The following is a 22055-nucleotide window of genomic DNA, read 5'->3' as shown; positions in this document are numbered from 1 at the left end:
CCACAAAGGCTTTACAAAGATCAAAGTAGATTACAAATGGAAGTTGCTGAACTATATTATTTATGAGACATTGTATACATCACACCAAAGTATTTGCATGAAGTTGCTCAGTTCATGGGGTTTCAGTAGGATTACCCATGTTACTGTTGGGTTTTTTTAAGCCTCCATTGAGGGTGTCACTGAGTTCAGACATGCCACCACACATTGCGCTCACTTCCACAATCGGCTTATTGTCACTAATCATGGGGTCCAGCATTCTTTGTTTTCCTTTAGCATCTGGCATGGTGCAACTCTTAATTATTAAAGTGAAACTTTCTGTCATTACTAACCTGCTGTGCCTTAGTAATCATCACATCGTGTGTGTCATGAAGTGTCTCACTCGAAGATTAAAGATCTTGGCTCCACATTCCTTTTACGAATACGAATTTTTGTAATTCCCTGTCCCTTGATATCAAATCATTTTCTAATTCAGTTTTTTTTAAAAGACATTCAAAACATGTTTATTGAAAGCAAAGCACATAGGCTCTATCAAAATAGACACTTGAATGATTGCAGGTGAATCCGTGTGCTTTGTCGTTGCGAGTCATTTGCCAATATGATGTGGACCCTGCTGTAACTTGGAGAGACAGAATGGAAATGTTTTGCACAGTATCTACAACTAGATGCTTTGCAATGTAATTGCTATATATGTGTGATTAGTTAATAAGTATAAACATGAAAAACACGTTTTTCATCACTGACATTAATTATTCGCAGTGTTTTACATTAGCAATGGGATGGTGCACATTTCATGTTGAATTTAGTCTATACTTTTTCACTGTTATCCTTAATTAAGCTTATCTGCGATGTACTCTGTCTCACGTTTAGAATTGCCTCGTTAAACACGAAACGGTAAATTATAAAATAACATTGACATTGGTGGTGGAGTTCTTCAACTTCCCTGTTGAGGTGTCAGCCTGCAAAAATGTCAAAGCATGCCACATCCGCTCAGTTTGACAAGTGCATATGGAGGGATGTCATGTGGAGACAGACAATGTCCACTTGTATATGATAAAACTATGAACTATATTTTTTATTTTACCAAATAAGTCCCACTGAGCTATGAAGCTCTTTTTCAGAAGCGACCTGGCCATAAATGATAGATCAACGAAGTCGTTTGTCACGTGGAAATTTGAAGCAGCCAACTGTTCTAAACGCATGATTCAAAATGTGGAGGGAAAAACTCGAGGACCCGTAAAAAAACACCCATGCAACCATAGGGAGAACATGCAAACACCAAATATACAGACGTCAGGATTGGGAATCGAAGCCACGAACACACAACCTCCTCTATACCACGCGAAAGAGTTCAGATCCATGTCGCACAAACAGCACTCGGAGTGTGGAAGAGGCTGAATGTTGATCAACCAGCCACTCTGGTAACATTATTATAAAGAGAACAAAACACAGTGGTTCTCATTCAGTGTGCAAATTGTCACGCAACGGAGCACTCAACCATCGTAACCCCGGGGATATTTTAAAGCTAGGTAATTGCCTAGAAAATATCCAGTATTATGTGTTGTTAACCAGATATTTTTAGCAAGTTCTCAGAAGATTGCATTGCTGTTGCTGGCCCGTACTCCATGTTAACCTCTTTTTTTCTCCCTTTCTGAAACGCACTTTTGTGTTCGCTTCCCTGATAATAGGAAAATGCTCGTGCCTTGAGGTCATGCCTAATTGTTAGATTTTTTTTTCCCCCCACTCAACTTACTGCAATAATGGAACCAAAATGTTGTACTTACAGGTGTGAATACATTCGATGTTAAAGTATTGCTTATGTTTTTTGACACCATGAATATGTCAAGACTAAAATGGACCACGCCGTGTGTTTTCTCTGTGTTACTATCATAACCACTCGGCTACATGTACAAATTGGCCAATTTTCACATCAAAACACAAGTTGGATCACTGGATATATCTGGGGTTGAGTGTCCTGCGCCTACGTGCTGCATTTGATAGAAAATGCAACGTGAAGCAGTCGGAGTGATTTATGGTTCCGGCACTTGCCGATTCACTCCAGTAACACGCTAACCAGTGGACAGGCGCCTCCTCATTGCTTTTCTATCGCTGCTACCATGATTATTTTTCCCATGAACTTTGCTTGTTGATTTCTTACCAGACTGACTGTTGTGTTGCACCTCATTCATACTGTGCTCAATCGCCTACACTGCAGGTCACGACACTTCTCTTTTTGCTTCTTTGCTCTCGCTGCTTGACTTTGGAATTCCTTGCCCATCATGTTTCCCCAAGTTCTTACAACCTTGCTCAAAGAAATGTATTAACTCTCATCTATTAAAGCTTTAGACGTGCTGTTTGTTGTTGACTACTTGGCATTGTTGGCCTTTGGGGCCTCTGCTCCGCAACCGTGATTAAAAAATAACATGCACTTTCAGGCAGTGACTTGCTTACACTGTGGAACAAAAATTGTTTTTGTTCCTGGGTAGTAAGTGTTATTTTCGAATTTCTTATGCCTCAAAAGTACAGAAAATGCCTATTATTCCCCACAAACTTTGCTTTTGTGACCAGGATAGTGATACTTTTAAATGTACCTATTTTCATTGAGAAAACAGGCGAATTTGTGTCTTTTCGTTCACAAAGTCAGAAAAGAACAACATTTGAATCAAAATTAACATGTATTTATACTAAAGTAATACAAAAATAACTACAAACGATTTAGTTCGAAGTGTACATTCAAACATTGTTACCTTTTCGAGGATTAAATTTCAGTACCAACAATAGTGTATTAATATTAGCGAAGGCATATTAAGGTTGGTAGGGAGGATGATCAAATGCTATTAGTGGCTTCGTTAACTAAATTACATCGGATGCCATTTGTTACTTAAAATGCCATTCGTGGGTACGTGAGGGCAAGCGCGTGTCAGGTCTTCGTTGGGCTTGAGGGCTCTTTCCAGGAGGATGGCAGGAGCCCTCCTGTCGCCAACCCTCCCTTCTGTACGACACCCTGCTTAAGTGCACATTCTGTCACGTTCCGGCTGGCTACTGTTTACAGAACAGCTCCAGCAAAAACCTGTGTGCTCTCACTTGAACTCATTACAAGAGCTGGCGACAAAAATATGAAATACTTTACCGTATTCCCAGTAGATGTGTTGTCCGTGGTGACATTACGTACGTTTCGTACAGCATATGCATAGTGTGTACGTAATTGGAGTGGTCAAACATTCTCGGAATTTAATTCCTCAATTAAGATGAGACTTAAAAACAATTTAAAAAGTTAATATAGAATATACACCCTCATGAAACAAAGGAATTTTGGCTAGCCATCGGACAAAGACGGCCCCTGCATCACACGCGCGTTCAAGTGCGCTTTTGCGGCCATCTGGAACGCTCTTCCTTCCGATGTTAAGAAGCCACTGGAGCTATGCACTTTGAAATCTAGTTTTAAAACTAATTTCTTTAGAACTCCATTATGCGTTTAGTTTGTTGTCTACGTACGGTACGAAAGAAGTTCAACATACGTACATACAGAGGAATAATATCCTCACGGGAAATATGCTATTGGCAAGCAGCTGCTAAGGTTTGTGTGCCCCCTGTGTCTTTCCATGCAAGTGTTCACCTGGTGTTCAAGGCTGAGTTTATGTATGTGTGAACCAATAGCGATGTGACTGATAGAATAGGTATATATGGAGGGACAAGTTTGTGAGTATTTGGACTTAAAACTTTCGTGACTGCAGGAATTCATATTCTTTGGGTCTTCCTGATGACGACCGCTTGTGTTGCGATCGAAAGGTCGTAGTTTTTTGTTATTTTGGGATTTTCTTTGTACCTATTTACGTGACTTTACCAAAAGACCCAAGGAATATGTGAGTATTGTCTGCTTAACAGTATTTATTCAGGTCCAGGTACCACTTGCCACTGTTGACGTGCATAGAGAGGAATTGAATCTGGATCATTGGGATCACAGTGCAGTGTGCAATTGACTATGGCACTGCTACTCATTCTTTCTCTTCTCTCACACAGTCTCCCTCCACACAACCCACGCACGCGAACATTATCATACATTCGCACACACGATTGATTAAACAAGTAATTAATACTGAGTACTCGGCTCAAATTCTATACCGACATGTTCTATGTACAGATACTGAGCAGTGGTAGTATATTTTCTGTACTTTAGTGCCCAATTTAAAACCTGCCACGGAGCTCTTTTATGCTTTCACGCCATGATAACACACACGGTGAGCTGTGCGTTCCTGTACACGTGGCGTGTAAATTGACACTGTACAATATTAAGCCAGCGATGAAATTACAGTTTCTGCTGCCAGTTTCCAGACACCCGGTGGTGAAATGCACGCAGCGCCTGCCAGGCTGCCACAAAACACAATCTGTTTCTGTAATTTCTAATCAAAGGCTCGTAGGAAGTTCGGTCTGATTTTGCAGCATTTTATTTGAGGTGTTGACGCAATGTTGCTTAAAATAACGTTCGGTTCAAACAAGTTTAGGGAAAGGAAGAGCTTGTTCGATTTGTGTTTTTGATAATCGCTTTTGATAATGTGTGGCTTGTTCCAATAGACATGGCCTGAGCTTATATGCAAAATGTATATTTTTCAACTTTACACAAATTACTGTGTTACAAGTGACGTCATAGTCAAAGGATACTCATAGCCTTGCTCAATTTATGAAAGCATATAAATAAATAAACTAAAAAATGCTTACAAATGCCACTTCATCAAAAATCAACAACATTCAGGCAGCCCTGTTGCTGGGCAGTCGTCTCCCCTATGTTGGTGTGCCACGTCCATTTTGTCGGGGAGACCAGAATGTTATTCAAGAAAATAATGTATAATATTACAATTTTCTAATACAAGTTAATCTGGCTCTAAGGTACACATAGGACCCACCGATATAAGCAATGGAAGTGAAGCATTTAGATTTTAGGCATGTCTGTTTTGCAGCGCCAACAATTTTTTTTTTACTAATATGCCTCAGTTCATATCATCACCCCACCCCAGATGTATCCCCCACAATATTGCCATGCTAGAATAATTCTCGCTTCTGTACCTTGAGATGATGTCATCATTCCATCCCCCCATGGTGGTCGTACGCTCGTTAGACTGCCATGGCGTCACCAGTTGCAGCCATTGGCCATCATCACTTCTAGATCCATGTCCTGGCTCATCCCACCACTTTCCTTAACAGTCAATGTTGTCTTCTTGGTTCTTTCGGTAAAGTCACCACGTAGAAGGGAAGTAATAAAATAATAAAAATAAAACATAATAAAATTATTCTCACGACGTTTCGGCCACAACGCAAGCAGCCGTCCTCAGGTGAAAACCAGGTCCGTCGAGGCGACGGACCTGAGGACGGCTGCTTGCGTTGTGGCCGAAACGTCGTGAGAATAATTTTATTATGTTTTATTTTTATTATTTTATTACTTCCCTTCTACGTGGTGACTTTACCGAAAGAACCAAGAAGATGAATCCCTGCAGTCACGAAAGCTTTAAATCGAAAGTCAATGTTGTGTCTAGAGCTGAGTAGTGCTACAAACCACTTGATTTTTGAAAAAACAAAGTTAGCTTGACTTGTATTTCCATTTGAATAAGCATGAGCTGACATACAGTTGAATAATGTATTATTTGTCCGATCAACTTCGACATGTGATCATCTGCACCATTAGGATCACATCGTAAACAATGTTTATTGTCCCCTTCAAAAGGTATGCATGGCACATCGTGTGATTATTATTCTCTGGCAACCATTTAATTGCAGAGATTTAATCTGGAACCTATCAAATAGGAGTGCTTTACTTTAATGAGTATTGAGGCCAAAAGCCCCCCAATGATTGTCATTTTAATGTAGCCTGAACAGTTAAATTGGCCATTAAAATATACACACCACACATACCGTTCAATGTGTCGAGATTACCATAACCATCACATTGATAATAGGGATTTACCGAACATAAAAAAGAACCAGAACACCCTTGGTATTTATTTCACTTGGAGCCAGTGTTTAAGACCAAGCCATTCACTCTGCCATTGGAAAGAAAATACTTTTTACTCTTTCATTTTAAAGATTACAGACCTATTTTATCCTGTACAGAATGCGGCCTGGATTGCTCTTAAGTAGCATGGTTTAAAATACCATAGGGGAACATTTATTACTGCATTCTTTCAACGGGCACAGAGTGGTTTGCACTCCACATTATGCAGCTGGACTTGTAACACTGCCAGTGTGTTTAATTCTGGAAGGAGAGCTGTGCCTATGGTAACTGTCTACACAAATGGTCTTGATGCATAGCATTGTGGGTGGAACTCATTTTACATTTCAGGCCAAAGCTATCACCGCTGGGTAAAAGATGGCTTGGACAGCCTTGGTCATTGACAGTGAGCCACTTTGCCCAGGCATGGCATGTCTATTTTCTTCATTTTCCAAAATTAAACCTCATGGATGTTCAGGCCATACAACTTGTTTTTATGCCAATTTACAAATGGCCAACTAAAACACCTAGGACATTAATCATCATGACATCTCAAAAAAATTGACTGTCATAAGTTAATTGTTTGCAATATTGCGACAGTTTTTCACCTGTTTCTAAAGAAAGAAGTTTAATTGCATTAACATTTTTTGTCCGGATGGTACAAGGTCCATCATCATACAAATAAAGCAACACGCAGAGTGCAATAAATCTGCCACGTGAAAAAACATTGTGCTGTTTATACTGTCATGAAATATAAATAGCTGTGGTTGCAGCCTTCAACATGAGAATGCATTGGTCGATCATGCATGCTGGGTCAGGTTCCTATCTGCTGCTGAATGAATGGGGACTTGCCGTGAACATACCCTTACATCAGTACTGCAGCTTGACTTGTCAAAACCTTCCCTTCAACACCACCCCACCTTAAAGTTTTCGACATTGTGTGTTTTTTATTAGAAGTGCCAAAACTTAACTTTCACACCCATCACATTGTACACAAGAATCTTAGAAAACGTTCATTGTATTTTTTGCACATGTTCATGACCTCATCCATTGTCCGTCTGCATGTTCAATCACTGATCCACTGTCATCAATTTCTGTCTCTTCGTGGAACATTGGTGGTAGTTCAGTGGTGCGTGTGGAACATTACTCGTAGATCAATGTTGACCCAACTGTGTTTGTCGGCCGTGTTTGTGCACAGGGGAGTAAAGACCAGCTTCAGGAGGTTTGGGAGGAAAGCGATGGGTTGGACCCGGAACAGTTTGAGCCCAAGACGTTCTTTAAACTGCACGGTGAGTGTCAATACATCACTCAAACCCGTCGCTGTGGGTAGTTACAACATACCTGTACATATCCCACTGGAAGTGGAATTATTTTAACCGGTTGCATTTGTTTGATTCAACTAGTCTTACCTTGCCTTTGCACTGTGTTAAAGATGGGGGTGCTTTCTCTTTAACTTGGGCAACCATAATCAAAGGTGTATTGGACACAATTGGTATTACGGTAGTTTAAAACTCTAAACGAAAACAGTGAAATGTGTCTTTTTACGGCGTTGCGCATAACCAACTTTTGCAAATAATGGAGGCATTTTTAAAAATTTCTTATAGATGACTTATAGTAGCAGTTTTAAAATGTTATATGTTTATATACCTAGTTAAAAGTATAGATGTAGTTCAGTGAGTAATATGGTATAAAAAATAATGCCTTTTTGTTGTGTTTACAGTGTGATGATTTTTTTATGTGTTTAACATAACAATAGCTGTCACCCATGGTCTGAAATACTTCCATATGTCAACAATAACGTTAAGTGCCTGCACTTATAGAAAAAAGAAGCAAAATAATTTTTACCATTTTAGTAAACACAAAAAGGGAATGTTTCAGCGGTCTTTCTAAAAATGTCTCTGCCATTAATTTTATTAAAAATATTATCATAAACAAATAGTCACACACAATACTCCAGCAGTTTATTAATATATCCCCCAGTGAGCAGATTGTGTCTGTTGCTGAAAGTGCACAAATAATGGTTATCTCTGAGACACCTATCTGCCCACCCATGAGAGGGTCATTATCAGCTCAGATACAGGCATTACTGGGTGATAACAGCCCTTTGCCTAAAGCCACAAGACCATGACAGCAATCGGGGGTTTTCAACTTATGGCCCATATGAGGCCAGCACGACTCTGGATTTCCAAACACCCTGCTGCAATACATCTGTGTGTTCAATGAGGCCCATCCAAGGAAATTATAACCGTCTGACGCCATGCAGTTTATCATTATGGCTTACCTTAAGTGAAATTCAGAGACCCTTTTGGTAGTATTTTAAAACTGATAGATAATGTTCCTGTTTAAATTGTGGAACAATGTTTCAGAGCATTTGAACGAAGAAACGACTGGCTTCAAAATCTGCCACTTGAAATCTGGCATAAATGTACCACTTTCTTCACTTACAAATTAATTGGTAATCTGTTGTGGTGACTGACCAGTCCACTAATGTATGATTGTTATTTGAATTATGTTGTGTGTAGATATAACATTCTTCATGCAACTCTCACCGTGAACAAATTCGTTTCATTTCGTGTTATAAACTGGAACTGTCATTTAGCAATTCTGAGATCAGGCATTTCATTCCCTACATATTATGTTTTCCACGGGCAAGTTATAAACATTGCCCATTGTGCCATTCATAGGTAATCATAGCGCTAAACCCCAAACCATACATATCACTGCAGCATGCCAAATTGAATGCAGTAATGCAAGCAGACTTTCTAAATATTGTGTTATTGAATGATCGTAACAAAGCACCAAATTCTTGTACTTGTTATATTTGACAATTTAAGCGGCAGCTTGTCACTCTCAAACGATCTTGCCTGTGTAATTTTAGTGCACTAATTGCGCATGATTCTTGTTCAAAGGTACCCTTTTCACCGGCCAAATATAAATTATTGCACATGCAGGTTGTGAAATCCAGTGCTGGGCCCTAATGTTAAATACCAGGAGTGTGTCCTGTGGACACCTTTTTCATATAAATCACCGGGACGCAGGCCGGTGGAAAGTTACTTTGAGCACTGAGTTTCTGTGTGACCTGCGATCTTAAAATGTCCACTGCTGCGGCCTCCTTCCAAAGTGATCGAATAGGAGTAATACCAGATGTCGTTTTCCCTAATGGCTATGTTGGGTCTAAGCCAGATAAAACCCTACAATTTACCGGCAAATAGTTTGGCTTAGATGTTTCTGTATTGCAGGTGGCTGTCAGGTTTTTAAGGCTGTTGTGAGAATAAAAGAATGCCTGCTTAAATCTGTCCCACATGTCCACAAACTCGTCGTCACGTTTCCGTGAAGTTCAAAAGGGTTTTTTTCAACTCCCCAAGTCACTGGGATGTAATTTAAGCCTCGACAAGAGGGCCCAAGAATTAACGAGTTGCCACACAATTGAAATTTACGCACGCTTGTTTGTTGTCATGATCCTAGTGAAACTGCACGCAGCTGTGATATGGTAAGGATACGAGGCCATGCATAATTACAGTGGCTGTTAAGGGGGAAAGTAAAGACGGGGGAGAGGGGGGGCAATTTTTTTATGTAGACCCCGAGATAAGATTCCAGCCCATCACTGACTGCCATAATATTATTGAGTGTACCCACGTTTACCCTCAAGATGCTGTGCAGGCCCTGTCAGTTAAAGGTCAGCAGCTGCAAGGAAGATTTGGTTTGATTAGTCGACAAAGTGTCATAGGCAACGCAATGGAAATTCTAAACAACTAACAATATAATCCGGTGAACGTTATGGGGGAGGTAAGCTAGTGCACAGTAGGATCATAATTTTATCACAACATACACAGCAGGAGATTTCGCACAGGAGTATATACATGAAGTGATGATAATATAAGAATAAAAGTGATATATTTCTGGATTTTACCAACGAATATTTTTATTGATAGTTTTTTTGTAATCTTCACTTTATTTACTGCTGTAATTAAATCATTTGAAGATGTTGCTTTTTTCTATAAAGCCTTATTTTATCTCACTCTCAGCAGGTTATTTAATTATGATGTGAAACGCGTTGGGATGGTCCTGTTTAAAAATCACTATCATCACCATGAGATGTGGTCTACCCACTGCTGTATGAAGCCCTCCGCATTCCATGCCATCGTCTTATGTTCCTGTGATGCCACAATTAATTTCACTGTAGCACAAGTTAATTGAATTACTCCATCGCCATGGTGGTCACCTTCTTGGTTGTGATCTCTGCTTTGGCTGTTCATCACTCGTCTTGTCCATCACCTATCACATTGTATGTCCTTCACAAGCCCACTTTTTTTTCTTAGAAATCAGCATCATGATCCTGATTTACATTTGTCCCCTTATTACTTTACTCACCTGCTGCTTTTCAATATTAAGTTCAGCATTCCAAAAGTTCCCTTGTTTGATTTTGTCATAATTATGATCCCGATCCAACCTATAATTACCATCGTTGTTGTACTCTGTGTTTGAAGTTGCGTCCCTCCAACTGTTATTTAGCAACTTTTCATTACTCTAGTTTTATTAGAGACCAATATAATAATACATTTTTGGATCAAGAATAAATTGTCATACAAACTAAGCAATTCCCTAACTGCATAATGAGCAGTTAGGGAATTTTTAAATTAGATACTGAACTAAGCTACATTTTTACTTCAAATACCTTATGAGTATGTACTAATTGTATAATATCACATTGCATTAATGTTAAAGATTACTCAATAAGTAAATAAACCACAAATGTTAGTGTGCACATTTATTTAGTAAACCATTTGCCCTGAAGTGTTTTGCTGTGTCTCATACATATGTAATGATGCACGCAGATTGAGTGATCGGTTTATTTATTTTATAAATGCATAGGTAAATGCCTCAACTCATATCCATTTCATTTCTTTTGTACTTACTGCAAAGTGCTTTGGGTGTTGTCTACATTTCACAAGTCTGCAGATTAATATAAACAGGTGCCAATCTGCTTGTTGTAAACGGGCACAATGTGCATTGCATGAAGCAGTCACAATTTAGACTTCATTTTCAAATATGCGTGGTACTGTAAGTGCCCACAATGCTCTCTCGTATTTGACATTCAAGTGCGGCTGCTGTCTGAAATGCATTCCTCGATAGAAGGGCACGAGTAGGCCACCACCGCTGGCGCTGTTGTGCACGTTACTGAAATGTCTGTTCTGCGTGTCTTTTATTAAAAGGCAAGTTAACATGATGGAGAGCACTCGTTGCACAAAAAAGAGAGCTCATTCATTTTCAGCAGTGGGTTCCTCCAATCAAGGATGTGTCCATCAACGTGTTCTTCCATCTGTGAATCACACAGTGTTTCAACTCCCTCGTGATGCACACACAACCTTTTTCCGCAGCCTTGATATGAATAAGTTATGCACATACAGAATCAAATTTGTTTTGTACAAATTAATCAAATTAATCATGACTTAAAGGTTAACATTTGTTAAGTTCATTAAACATATGTCAGTTTCCTTTTTTTTACATGAAGCTGACATTTCAATATCCAGGGTGAAGTTTTTTTTTCTTTTATAAAAGTGACAAGAGGTGGCTCTAACTGCTTTGGAAAGGTCGGTATGCCATGGGGCTAGACATTTTTTCTTTGACAGTTGAATGATTGTTTGTGGCATGTTGGCTATTAGGGCTAGGATCACAAGGTATTCATTTATCTTGTCTAGAGGCCAACAGACCTTGTCAGCAAGGCAACCTTGTTGATGGCTTGTTTAAGATTAATCCCATTGAAAAATGTTTGCATAAAAGATTCTAGTATTTGCACAACACATTCGCTTTTCAAATCTTCAGACGTTGACATGAACGTGTGGTTATATGAATGTGTATGTGTATAAACATTTATAGAGGGCCAGAGAGAAAGTGAACCCCTTTTTTACATTTCAAGACTAAACCAAAATAATTAAACCCGTTTGAAACAGTTGAAAGTATTCCTACCAATACATTATTTTCAAAAAAGACTGAAACATTGATCTTAAGTGTAAACAGACAAGTGTTAAAGAGGGCTGTTACAGCCAGATTTCTAGTATCTCTGAATCCGAAATAAATATGATGTGGCAATGAGAGAAACACATTTTAATATTCTTCCCAGATACAGATCAGGATAGATATAATTATTTAAAAAATCCCTTCGTTTACCTGAATCATCTTCCGCCGCACCACGTAATATAATGTTTGTGCAAATGTTAGGTTTGCATATATCTGATGATGATAACATTCCATCTTACTATCTGGCAAAATAAATGAGCCAGAAAGCAGGTGTCTGGTTTTTTTTTGTCAAAGGCCTCGCACCCTCGGTTAAATGAGAATGCAGGTTTACATCATCGCGATAGAGGAACCTTTTTAGAAGACTAGCAGGAAGTACCCGGCATTGCCCGGGTCTTAAAAATATTTAAAAACTACTCTTAAAAATGTAACAGCAGTGTGTACTGACTGTGGTGGTACCTGCTATGGTTACAGCAGTGCATACTGTGGTGGTACCTACTTTCACAGAAGCAGTGCATACTGTGGTGGTACCTGCTATGATTACAGCAGGCATACTGTGGTGGTTCCTGCTTTCACTGCAGCAGTGCATACTGTGGTGGTACCTGCTATGATTACATCAGTGCATACTGTGGTGGTACCTGCTTTCACTGCAGCAGTGCATACTGTGGTGGTACCTGCTATGATTACAGCACTGCATACCGGCTGTGGTGGTACCTGCTATGATTACAGCAGTGCATACCGACTGTGGTGGTACCTGCTATCACTACAGTAGTACATGCTGACCCTGTAGCAGTATTTATCGACTCTATAGCACAAAGTACTCACCTGACAGAGTGGTGTGGTGAGGCCTATTCCCGTGCGGTGGTACCTGCTATGATTACAGCAGTGCATACTGTGGTGGTACCTGCTTTCACTGCAGCAATGCATACTGTGGTGGTAGCTGCTATGAATACAGCAGTGCATACCGACTGGTGGTTCCTACTATGATTACAGAAATGCATACTGACTGCGGTGGTACCTGCTATGATTACAGCAGTGCATACCGACTGTGGTGGTACCTGCTATCATTACAGTAGTACATGCTGACTCTATAGCAGTATGTATTGACTCTATAGCACAAAGTACTCACCTGACAGAGTAGCGTGGTGAGGCTTAGTCCCATGCAGAGCCTCCGGCCTCGCCTAGATTGTCCAGCCGGCCGAGGTGGCACCTTGGCAGTCTGGGGCTAGGCTGCTGCCCCTGCCGCCCCCCCCAGGCACGATGTCCCCGAGCCGCTCTGCAGTAATATCTGCGGCCTATAGTGGTAGAGTGGTAGCATCTACCAACTGTATAGTAGTAATAACTGCATGCATCGGAGTGGGGGGGACATGAGACAGTGAAGAATTTACCTGAGCGTTTAGTGTATTTTTATAGGATTTTTAACGCGAAAGAAAATGTGCCCCTCACTCCCACCGAAGGCGTGCGACTCGGCATGGGCTATCCTTCCCACCAAAGGCGCATGAGTTGGTATGGTCGTGCATGCGTTATAAATAAATAAAAAAGAATTAAGCGCACAGAAATCGCACTAAATCACTAATAAAACGAATTTAAAGTTGACGGATGTGAAAAAGGAATAACGATTGCTCACGGCAGGGTTTATGGCATGGTACCTGGCTATTTTTTTATTACGTCAACCTCACCGTTGGAGAGCCAAGCGCACGACCACACAAACCCACACACGATTTTTTACTTTTTTATATATATATAGATTCAAGCTAAGTCATACAAGTGAGAGTCACAAAGATACAGCTGGTTAGCCGAGAGGTCAGTGTTATTACGAATGATCCAGGTTTGCACAGATTATTATAATTCTGTTTATAGCTGCCAGGTAATTTAAGATTTTTAAGAACATTTGCTGTCATTTCGAGAAGTATTTTATCATGTGCTAATTCAGTCGTCCGGATCCACTATTTGTATCTTGCCTAAAAGTCATTTGTAGGGGGAAAAAATTCTGGTAACAACAGTTGTCCATCATACAATTAAAAAAGATCAAAGTATAATTTTGCAGAGCTTTTTCAAATTATTAAATACTGTGGTTATCACACTATCTTATACCCTAATCCTGAATGCAATATTATACAGCAACATTTACACACCCTGTGCTAGCTCCAAGCAACTTCGTAAAACAAAAAGCAATTGGAATTAATGTGGAAAACTGCACCAACTCAGCCCAGTTATTATTTGTATATAAGAACATGCCCATTTGTCTCAACCAGTTATAAACAACAATAACATGGTTTTTCAAAATGATACACACAGACAGTCTACTCAGCCAGATTCACACTTCATTTTTATGGATTACTGCGATTTATAAATTAATAACACAATTATAGAGATGCTGTGTGATTGCAAGTTCTAATGCACCATGTCGGAGGTCTTGGGTTGGGAGCCCTTGGTGTGACAAATGAGTCATGAACGATTTTCCATCTTTATTCCCAACCAAACTCTGCCCCCCGCCCCCACTGCTTTGACTTCTGAAACAGTTTACGTGTGCAGTAATTTTGATGGGCATAGGTGATGGCAGAGTCAACATGAAAAGACGTTCTTAAATCAAAAATCACCTTTTTTTTGTTATTATTTTTTTTGCTTTTTGGTTCTGCTCGTATAAAATTCGGCACAGCTAGATTGTAAAATAGCACTGTTATTGTTAATGGGAAAACCTGTTCTTTCATTTTCACACCTTAAGGTGTATTTTTATAAGTACTCTGCTGTATTCATCACAATTTAGCTGTGAAAATCAATGTGTGTGTTCACAGTTACTGTTATTTAATGATTATTCAATCATTGTATCCTTTGAAGAGAGCAGGTTGGCATTATAAAAGTGATTCCACAGCGACCGTTGGAGTATTCTCACAGCACTAACTTGAGTAATCCGTTCGCATGCTCCTCTGAATTACATAATCCGTATTTATGTAATCCTAAACAACAAGCAACATTTTTTTGTCCCATAAAGTAAGAGATTTCGCAAATTGCTGTTGTTATTTCTGACCTGTTTAATTTCTCCCAACAGATTCCAATGGTGATAGCTATTTGGATGAGCAAGAGCTGGAGGCTTTGTTCACTAAAGAGGTGAGGAATGCTTAATGCAGGGTGCTTCAAAAAAATGTCAACACTTATATGGGACTATCTTTTTTAATGGAACATGATAAAAAAAAATGTCTCCACTTGTTCGCTATCATTGTCGACATGTGCCTGGAATCTTCTCCAGGTGGTCTCCAGAGCCCAGAGGCACATTTCTTGTGGTATTGTTGCAAATTATCAGAAGTGTTAACATTTGTTTTAAGCACCCTATAATTGGTTCATCACAATGGTAGAGATTTGTATGTGAAATTTACAAATTGTGTTCACATATTTATATTTTACATTAATGTCGGGAAAGAAAAGACGTGTATATGTATAATTCCTGGAGAGTGAGCGCGCGCATTTCATTTGGGGTGGTGGTGGAACGGGTGGTTAGTGCTTTGTATGTATTTTGTCGAACTTGTTTCGCACCATACGTAGCCAACCGTGTTCATCGGAGGTGCGGGGGAAGGACAAAAAACTAAAGACAAAAAGCATCTTGTGGTGTATAAACATTGGAGAGGTGAAGGTGACCAGGCATTGTGGTAGCCACACTCAGTCTTAATTGAAGCCATGGCAGTCTTAATAGAAGCTGATTAACTGCCTTTGCCCTAACAGTTTGTGTGGCTAAATGGGAGAAATTGGCATGTCTTCGTTTCATAGAGCACAAGTTATTAAAATAACATGAACTTATACAAATGATTTATTGTAAAATCTACTATTATACTGTGCCCACCACAACCCTGTTTTTGGTAGATAGTAAAATGTTTTTAATAATGAGTAGTTATACTACATTACAGATACCACCATACTTATTTCTGCTGTCTCACTCAGCAGGCGGATGATAAAGTTCAAACACAACTTCATTAACTTAACCCCAGCCATGAGGGGAGCAGCAGATGGCTCAGAGTCCCACAGGCTCATGCTATTACCGACTCGAGACTGCATATCGCTTAACTGTCCGGTGCAACTGGGCAGATGTGACGGATCGCACAAGGACCCATGAACCAAAGCCTGTGACCGTGGTCCCATGACCGCCACTGTCATGCATGTGTACTTGGTTTTGTTGGATGGTGACCGTAACCAGAGCACGTTTCACACTGGTGATTTATTTATTATATTTTTCAGGTTGCTGTACAGTGCAACGAGATTTTTTTTTTAATTCCCAGCAGCGATAACGCTGGAACTTAATTTCGTCCATCCAATCTGACATTTCCCACCTCTCCACGTCAGTAAAAAGGTTAGGACATCAACCTATTGCTGCGTGTGTGTAGAATGCAGCCTACGGATGTTTCTCAGAGATCCACACAATCAATACTGGACTTTAAAGCCGGATTATTTTTAAATTGGCAGTAGTGCTTGCAGCCTACTTCCAGTCTGGCCATCAAAGCCAGGCAGATAGAAAGTGGAAACGACTAAAGGTGACCATTTCACAGAACCTTCCCACAACCCCCTGAATCGTGGTGGAAAGCCTGTCTTGGTGCAAACAGGGATCACTGAGATTCTTCTTCTTGGTTCTTTCGGTAAAGTCACGTAGAAGGGAAATAAAATAAAAAACATGATAAAATAATTCTCACGACGTTTCGGCCACAACGCAAGCAGCCGTCCTCAGGTGAAGAACATGTCTGTCGGAAAGACAGTGTCTAAATCGAAACTGAGGTTCTTGTGCACCCCCCCCCCCCCCAGTGAGGGGATACCACTCCCGGGAAAGTTAAGACAGATCACGAGGGGGTTGCATATGAGGGGTCTGCATCCTAGTTGGTGCCAAAAATGCCCCAGGACCCAACCATATATCACACCTCTGCCATCACAACCCCCGAAGGTAGGCCTGCAGCAAGTCTCATGAGCAGAAAAGAGCAGCAACCCCTTTAGAGCTCGAAGGGCTCGGCTCATCCCTCAGACCTCTAACCAGGGGCCCAGAACCGGCTGCCTCGTGTCCTGTTGGACATAGCCAGGGAGAGAAGTCCTCGGTGATCTTGGACTATCTCGAACTCCCGATGAGGAAGATCACAGCCTTGACTAAAGCCAGGATGAAGGAGGGAATGAGCTGGGGGACTCGGACCCCCTCACGTTTGAGCTGGCCCTGGTTGAACTTTGTCCACTTCCCAGCACTCCAGGACATGATCCACAAAATAGCTTCAAGGGCTGTCTTCTGCTGGCAGGTGCCAGAGGAAGACTGACTAAAATGACTTCTTGGGAACTAAGCCTAGATATTTTGAAACCCTTTTAACTTAGGGGGACTGTTCCGAATATTCTCGAGAATGAGCAGCCATAGCAAAGGCCTGATGAGGCTGGTTGTAATTACCGGCGAACCTTCATACTCAAATTGTAAATATTGTGGGTTTACTCTCCCAACACACCAGTGTGGCCATGTTTTGTTTACGTGACAAACCTTACTAGTTGGCTGTGTCGGGTGGTGGCGGGTTTAACAACACATTTATATTTACACGATCTAACCCAAAAAAAGCTCTATTAGGGACAAGAAGACTTTGTGGTTTTAATAAAGCCTCCCTCAAGGGCGCATTGTCTTTAAAATACACGCGGGATTGGCTGAAATTCTCTCCAGTGTCTTTTCCAAACTTGCTAAATGCTCTCCTTCCCTTGCCAAAAGCAGCATTCTCATAAATTACGAGGCAAAGTTTTACATGGTTTCCCAAGTTGAGCAGGCTGTGACTCTCAAGATCCTGTTCAGGAAGAGTCTTGCCTCTAGATAGACAGTTTGACAAGGAACTCGAGAATATCAATTGGTGTCTGCCGGGGCTATTCATAAGGCAATATAATACCGCTTACCTGGGTAAGTTTCTTCAAATTTTGCTCAACAAGTTAGAGCTGTCAGAGAACATCTCAGCATCCATTTCATTATTTACAGGATCTATCTACCGCATCGGTGATATATCTACAGAATGTCATGGGTCACACGGGCAGTGTCTGGCTTGATTGTGTGAAACAGGGTTTGGTGGCAGAGACACCTCTGTTTCAGCGAATATAATGAGCGTGCTATCTGGGTTCCGTTTCAAAGGTGATGATGGCCTTTTCAGTGTGGCGACTTGCACTGGTTAAGATGGTCAAAGCTGAATTGACCAATGAGAAAGAACAGCTTTCTTTTCATGGAAAGGGCAAGCCAGAGCAATCGGGTTGCTCTATTCAATAGGGGATCTGCAACACCGTTCCTCATTTTCCATCACGTGCAGCTTCACAGGGGCAACTGTACAGTGACTCGTGGACAAAAAACCGCAACCACCTCTGCCTTCACCTGTCACTGCCCCCTTCTGAAGCGTCACTCAAGAATGATGCGCAGCAGCTCGTCTCCAACCCTCCGCGCACCCTCAACTGTCCTTGGTTGACCACCCAGGAGGAGTTGGTTGTGCCGGTGTGAGATAGATAAACATTAGAGGTAGACTCCCATCACTGTTGCATTCGATTTCTCCCATCCACCTTCTACCCAGCACCGGTGTCGTCTCATCCTCCTGTGGTCAACAAACTTCTTCTTCTGCACACGGCCATCCCTGGTTTCTCAACACATTGTCGGCCCTCTCGTATGATGTGTGACTTGAGCAGCACATGTTTGAGAGACGTAAACTATCCGAGTGTCAAGGTTCTTGGTTGTGGCATGTAGATTCGCCATGGGCCCAATATACGAACCCTACTGGAAGGCATTGAGGTCCTGCTCGCGTGAATGGGCTGTGCATAGAAAATGGCTGGTTCCATGAGCCCTACATTTTTTGCTGGATTCAGAAGGGTTTGGTGGAACCCCATGTCAATACTCATCTTGCTGCTGTGCCAGTTTTTCGAAGAGAGATAAAAGAGTGTTGCTTTGGTGAGCATTTATTTATTTCACCATCTTATGCAAGAGGGTTCTGCTCAGGAGACCCCCGATAAAGTCACCACTCTGCCCATTGGACCTATCCATGATGTTAGGCTCACTTTGTCATCCATCTTCTTGGTTCTTTCGGTAAAGTCACGTAGAAGGGAAGTAATAAAATAATAAAAATAAAACATAATAAAACAATATTATGTTTTATTTTTATTATTTTATTACTTCCCTTCTACGTGACTTTACCGAAAGAACCAAGAAGATGAATCCCTGCAGTCACGAAAGCTTTGAATCGAAATTTGTCATCCATCTTCCGAATTGGTGGCTTTTTCTGCATTGAAACGTGTAGCTTGGAAGATGGCTTCACTTAAAGCTTTCGTGACCACAAGAATTCATATTCTTGGGTTTTTCGGTAAAGTTACGTAGATAGGTTCAAAGAAAATGATCAAAAATAACAGAAAACTACGACGTTTCGATCGCAACGTAAGCGGTCGTCTTCAGGAAAAGGGGGGTTAGCTTCCAAGGGAAACTGTTTATAACCTTTGGTTTCAGTAGCTCTCTCGCTACATTTCTTCCTGCCTCAGCAGTCCGCCTGCTTTATTATTTCACCTGAAGACTATGGCTCGTGTTTTGTGATCGATACGTCGTGATCTATTAGTTATTTTTTTTATCTACGTGACTTTACCGAAATAACCCAAGAGTATGTTTATAAGGGTTTTAATTGGGCGTAGCCCAAATGTCAGCAGCCAATTATAATGTAAGTGTTTGGCAGCGAGCCCGGCGGTGGTTCGTTTTCCACCAATTAACGGGCTGCCAGGTGAAAATCAGCATGTTAAAGAGAGATTAGCATGTTAATGGAGGATCGCAGAGCCGCAACCAAGGGGTCGGCGCGAGAAGTGACTGAAGAAAGCGCAAGTTTGAAATGGATGTAAAGCACAACTAACATTGGAAGGTGGTAGGATGGGAACATCATCGCCAATTATGACTTAGACTGGTTGATAACGTCCTTCCAATGATTGCTCAGTTTGTACCCATCTTCTCGGTTGAAATTGTGTCTGTGTCTATATATATGGATGGCTTCATGAACAAATCTTTGTTGATAGCCAGTGGGCTTGCAAAGTACCTTCGTCTTAAAAAAATCAATTTTGTGTGAGCCCACCGCATTAAAATAATGATCAGCCACGGCCGAGGTATTGGTCCTACCGTGTTTCAGATCTGCCTTATGTTCACGAACACGGTCCAAGACATGTTTCCTCAATGTAACTACTGCCGCCGACACAGCTTAGTTTGTAGTCGCTGGGGTATTGCATGTCAGGGATCACATCCTTCACAGATGGGATCAGATCACGGATTTTATGTTCTGTGTTAAATCGAACCTGGATCTTGTGTTTGCTCATGATTTTGGAAATATGTTTAGTGACCCCTGCTATGTATGGCAATGTGATGGTTTTGATTGGGTCATCAGATGGTTCTTTCCCAACGGTTGGGGTGATAACTTTACAGATTGTGTAGTCTGACTATTCATTCATCTTGAGAGCTTGGTGTACATGTTCTAGTTCACTGGCTAGGTGATGACTGTCGTAAATACATCGAGCTCTATGGTGTAGAGTTTTGATGAGGGAATTCTTCTGGGAAGGATGGTGGTGGGAGTCAGGTTTTAAGTAGGCATCCGTATGGGTGGCTTTCCTGTAGACAGTGTCCCATTGAGCCATCTCGTCTTTTTTCGATTAAAACATCCCAGAATGGTAACTTGCCATCCTTTTCCACCTCCATGGTGAATTTGATGGCTGGGTGTATGGAATTGATGTGGTTGAGGAATTGGTTCAGAGCTGGTCGGCCATGTGGCCAGATGACGAACGTATCATCTATGTACCTCTTCCATAAGGACTGACGTTGAGGGGATGCCTGGATGGCATCTGTCTCAAATTTTTCCATGAAAACATTGGCTACAACTGGAGATAAGGGAGAACCCATTGGGTATCCTTCAACTTGTTTGAAGAATGTTCCATTCCAGGTGAAGCAGTTGTTGGTGAGGCAGTGTCTCACCAGGGCTGGTACATCAGCATTCAGTCCTTGTTGGACCAAATCTTCAATGATTGCAATGGTGTCAAGCACAGGAACGTTGGTAAACAAAGAGATCTCATCGAAACTAACGAGCAAATAACCTGGAGATAGTGAGATGTCTTTAATTAACGATACCAAGTGAGCTGAGTTGAGTACAGCTGAGGTGGTCTTACCTGTGAATGGTTGTAAGGTCTCAGACAGAAATCGGGCCAGTTTGTAGGTGGGTGAGTCAATGGTGGAGACGATAGGACGAAGGGGTGTCCCTTTTTTACGGATTTTTGGTAAGTCATACAATCTGGGTGGTCTAGCAGCAGAGGGTTTTAAGGAAAACCGCTTGATTGGTTTGATCAAAGATGTCAAATCAGTGATGATATTGTTGGTTTTTGTAACGAGGCGGTTGGTGGGGTCTCTTTTAATTTTGGTATAGCTACCATCATTAAGTAGGTCCTGAATGTTGCTATTGTATGTGGTTTTGTCCATGATAACTGTGGCATTGCCCTTGTCGGTGGAGAGGATAACGACGTAATCTCTTTTTTTAATTGAGAAAGCTCAAAGCGCTCATCTTTACTGATGGTGCTAATAGGTGTCTTAGCGTTTTTGAGGATTGCAGCGATTTCCGATCTTGTCACATCTGCAGTAATGTGTCCCAAACCCTAAAGGGCTACGTCGATTGGGCAATGATATCATCAACTGGGATGTGTTTAGGGGTGACTGCGAAATTCAACCCTTTGGCTAGAACCGATTTTAGGCTGTCGGAAATTGGACTGTTACTCTGATTGATAACAATCTTGTCAACGTCTAACTTTTTGATGTGTGGATCTCGCTTCTTCTTGGAAAGGAGGTTGAACTTGGAAATCAGGTTATCTTTGCATTTAGCTGACATTGAGGTGGCTGAAGAGGCTGTGATATGATATTATATAAAGAGAGAGCTGTTTTGTCCACCAATGTCGCATTCTTTACCAAAGTGGCGTTTGCTAATCCTCTGAATGAGAATCCTGTCCTCCCGTGTTAATGTCCAAACCTCTTCTATAACAAGGAAAGATAACTTGATGTGTCCAAGGCTATCAGGTATTATTTGAAACAGTC

At 41.1% G+C, this 22055-nt stretch overlaps 1 protein-coding gene across 3 annotated transcripts in view; it reads left to right on the top strand.

The window, feature by feature from the left end:
* The window catches only part of LOC144933797 (nucleobindin-2-like), a 116265-nt gene that overhangs the window by 32887 nt on the left and 61323 nt on the right, over positions 1 to 22055 (top strand). For all 3 annotated transcript variants that reach the window (XM_078858931.1, XM_078858930.1, XM_078858929.1), the window contains exons 7-8: positions 7176 to 7266; positions 15042 to 15100. In XM_078858931.1, the coding sequence (XP_078715057.1) occupies positions 7176 to 7266; positions 15042 to 15100 (150 nt within the window). The remainder of the gene's footprint in view (positions 1 to 7175; positions 7267 to 15041; positions 15101 to 22055) is intronic.

This window comes from Lampetra fluviatilis, chromosome 8, assembly GCF_964198595.1.
Source record: "Lampetra fluviatilis chromosome 8, kcLamFluv1.1, whole genome shotgun sequence".
In the NCBI taxonomy this organism is placed as follows: domain Eukaryota; kingdom Metazoa; phylum Chordata; class Hyperoartia; order Petromyzontiformes; family Petromyzontidae; genus Lampetra; species Lampetra fluviatilis.
This window is presented reverse-complemented; position numbering and strand designations above follow the sequence as displayed.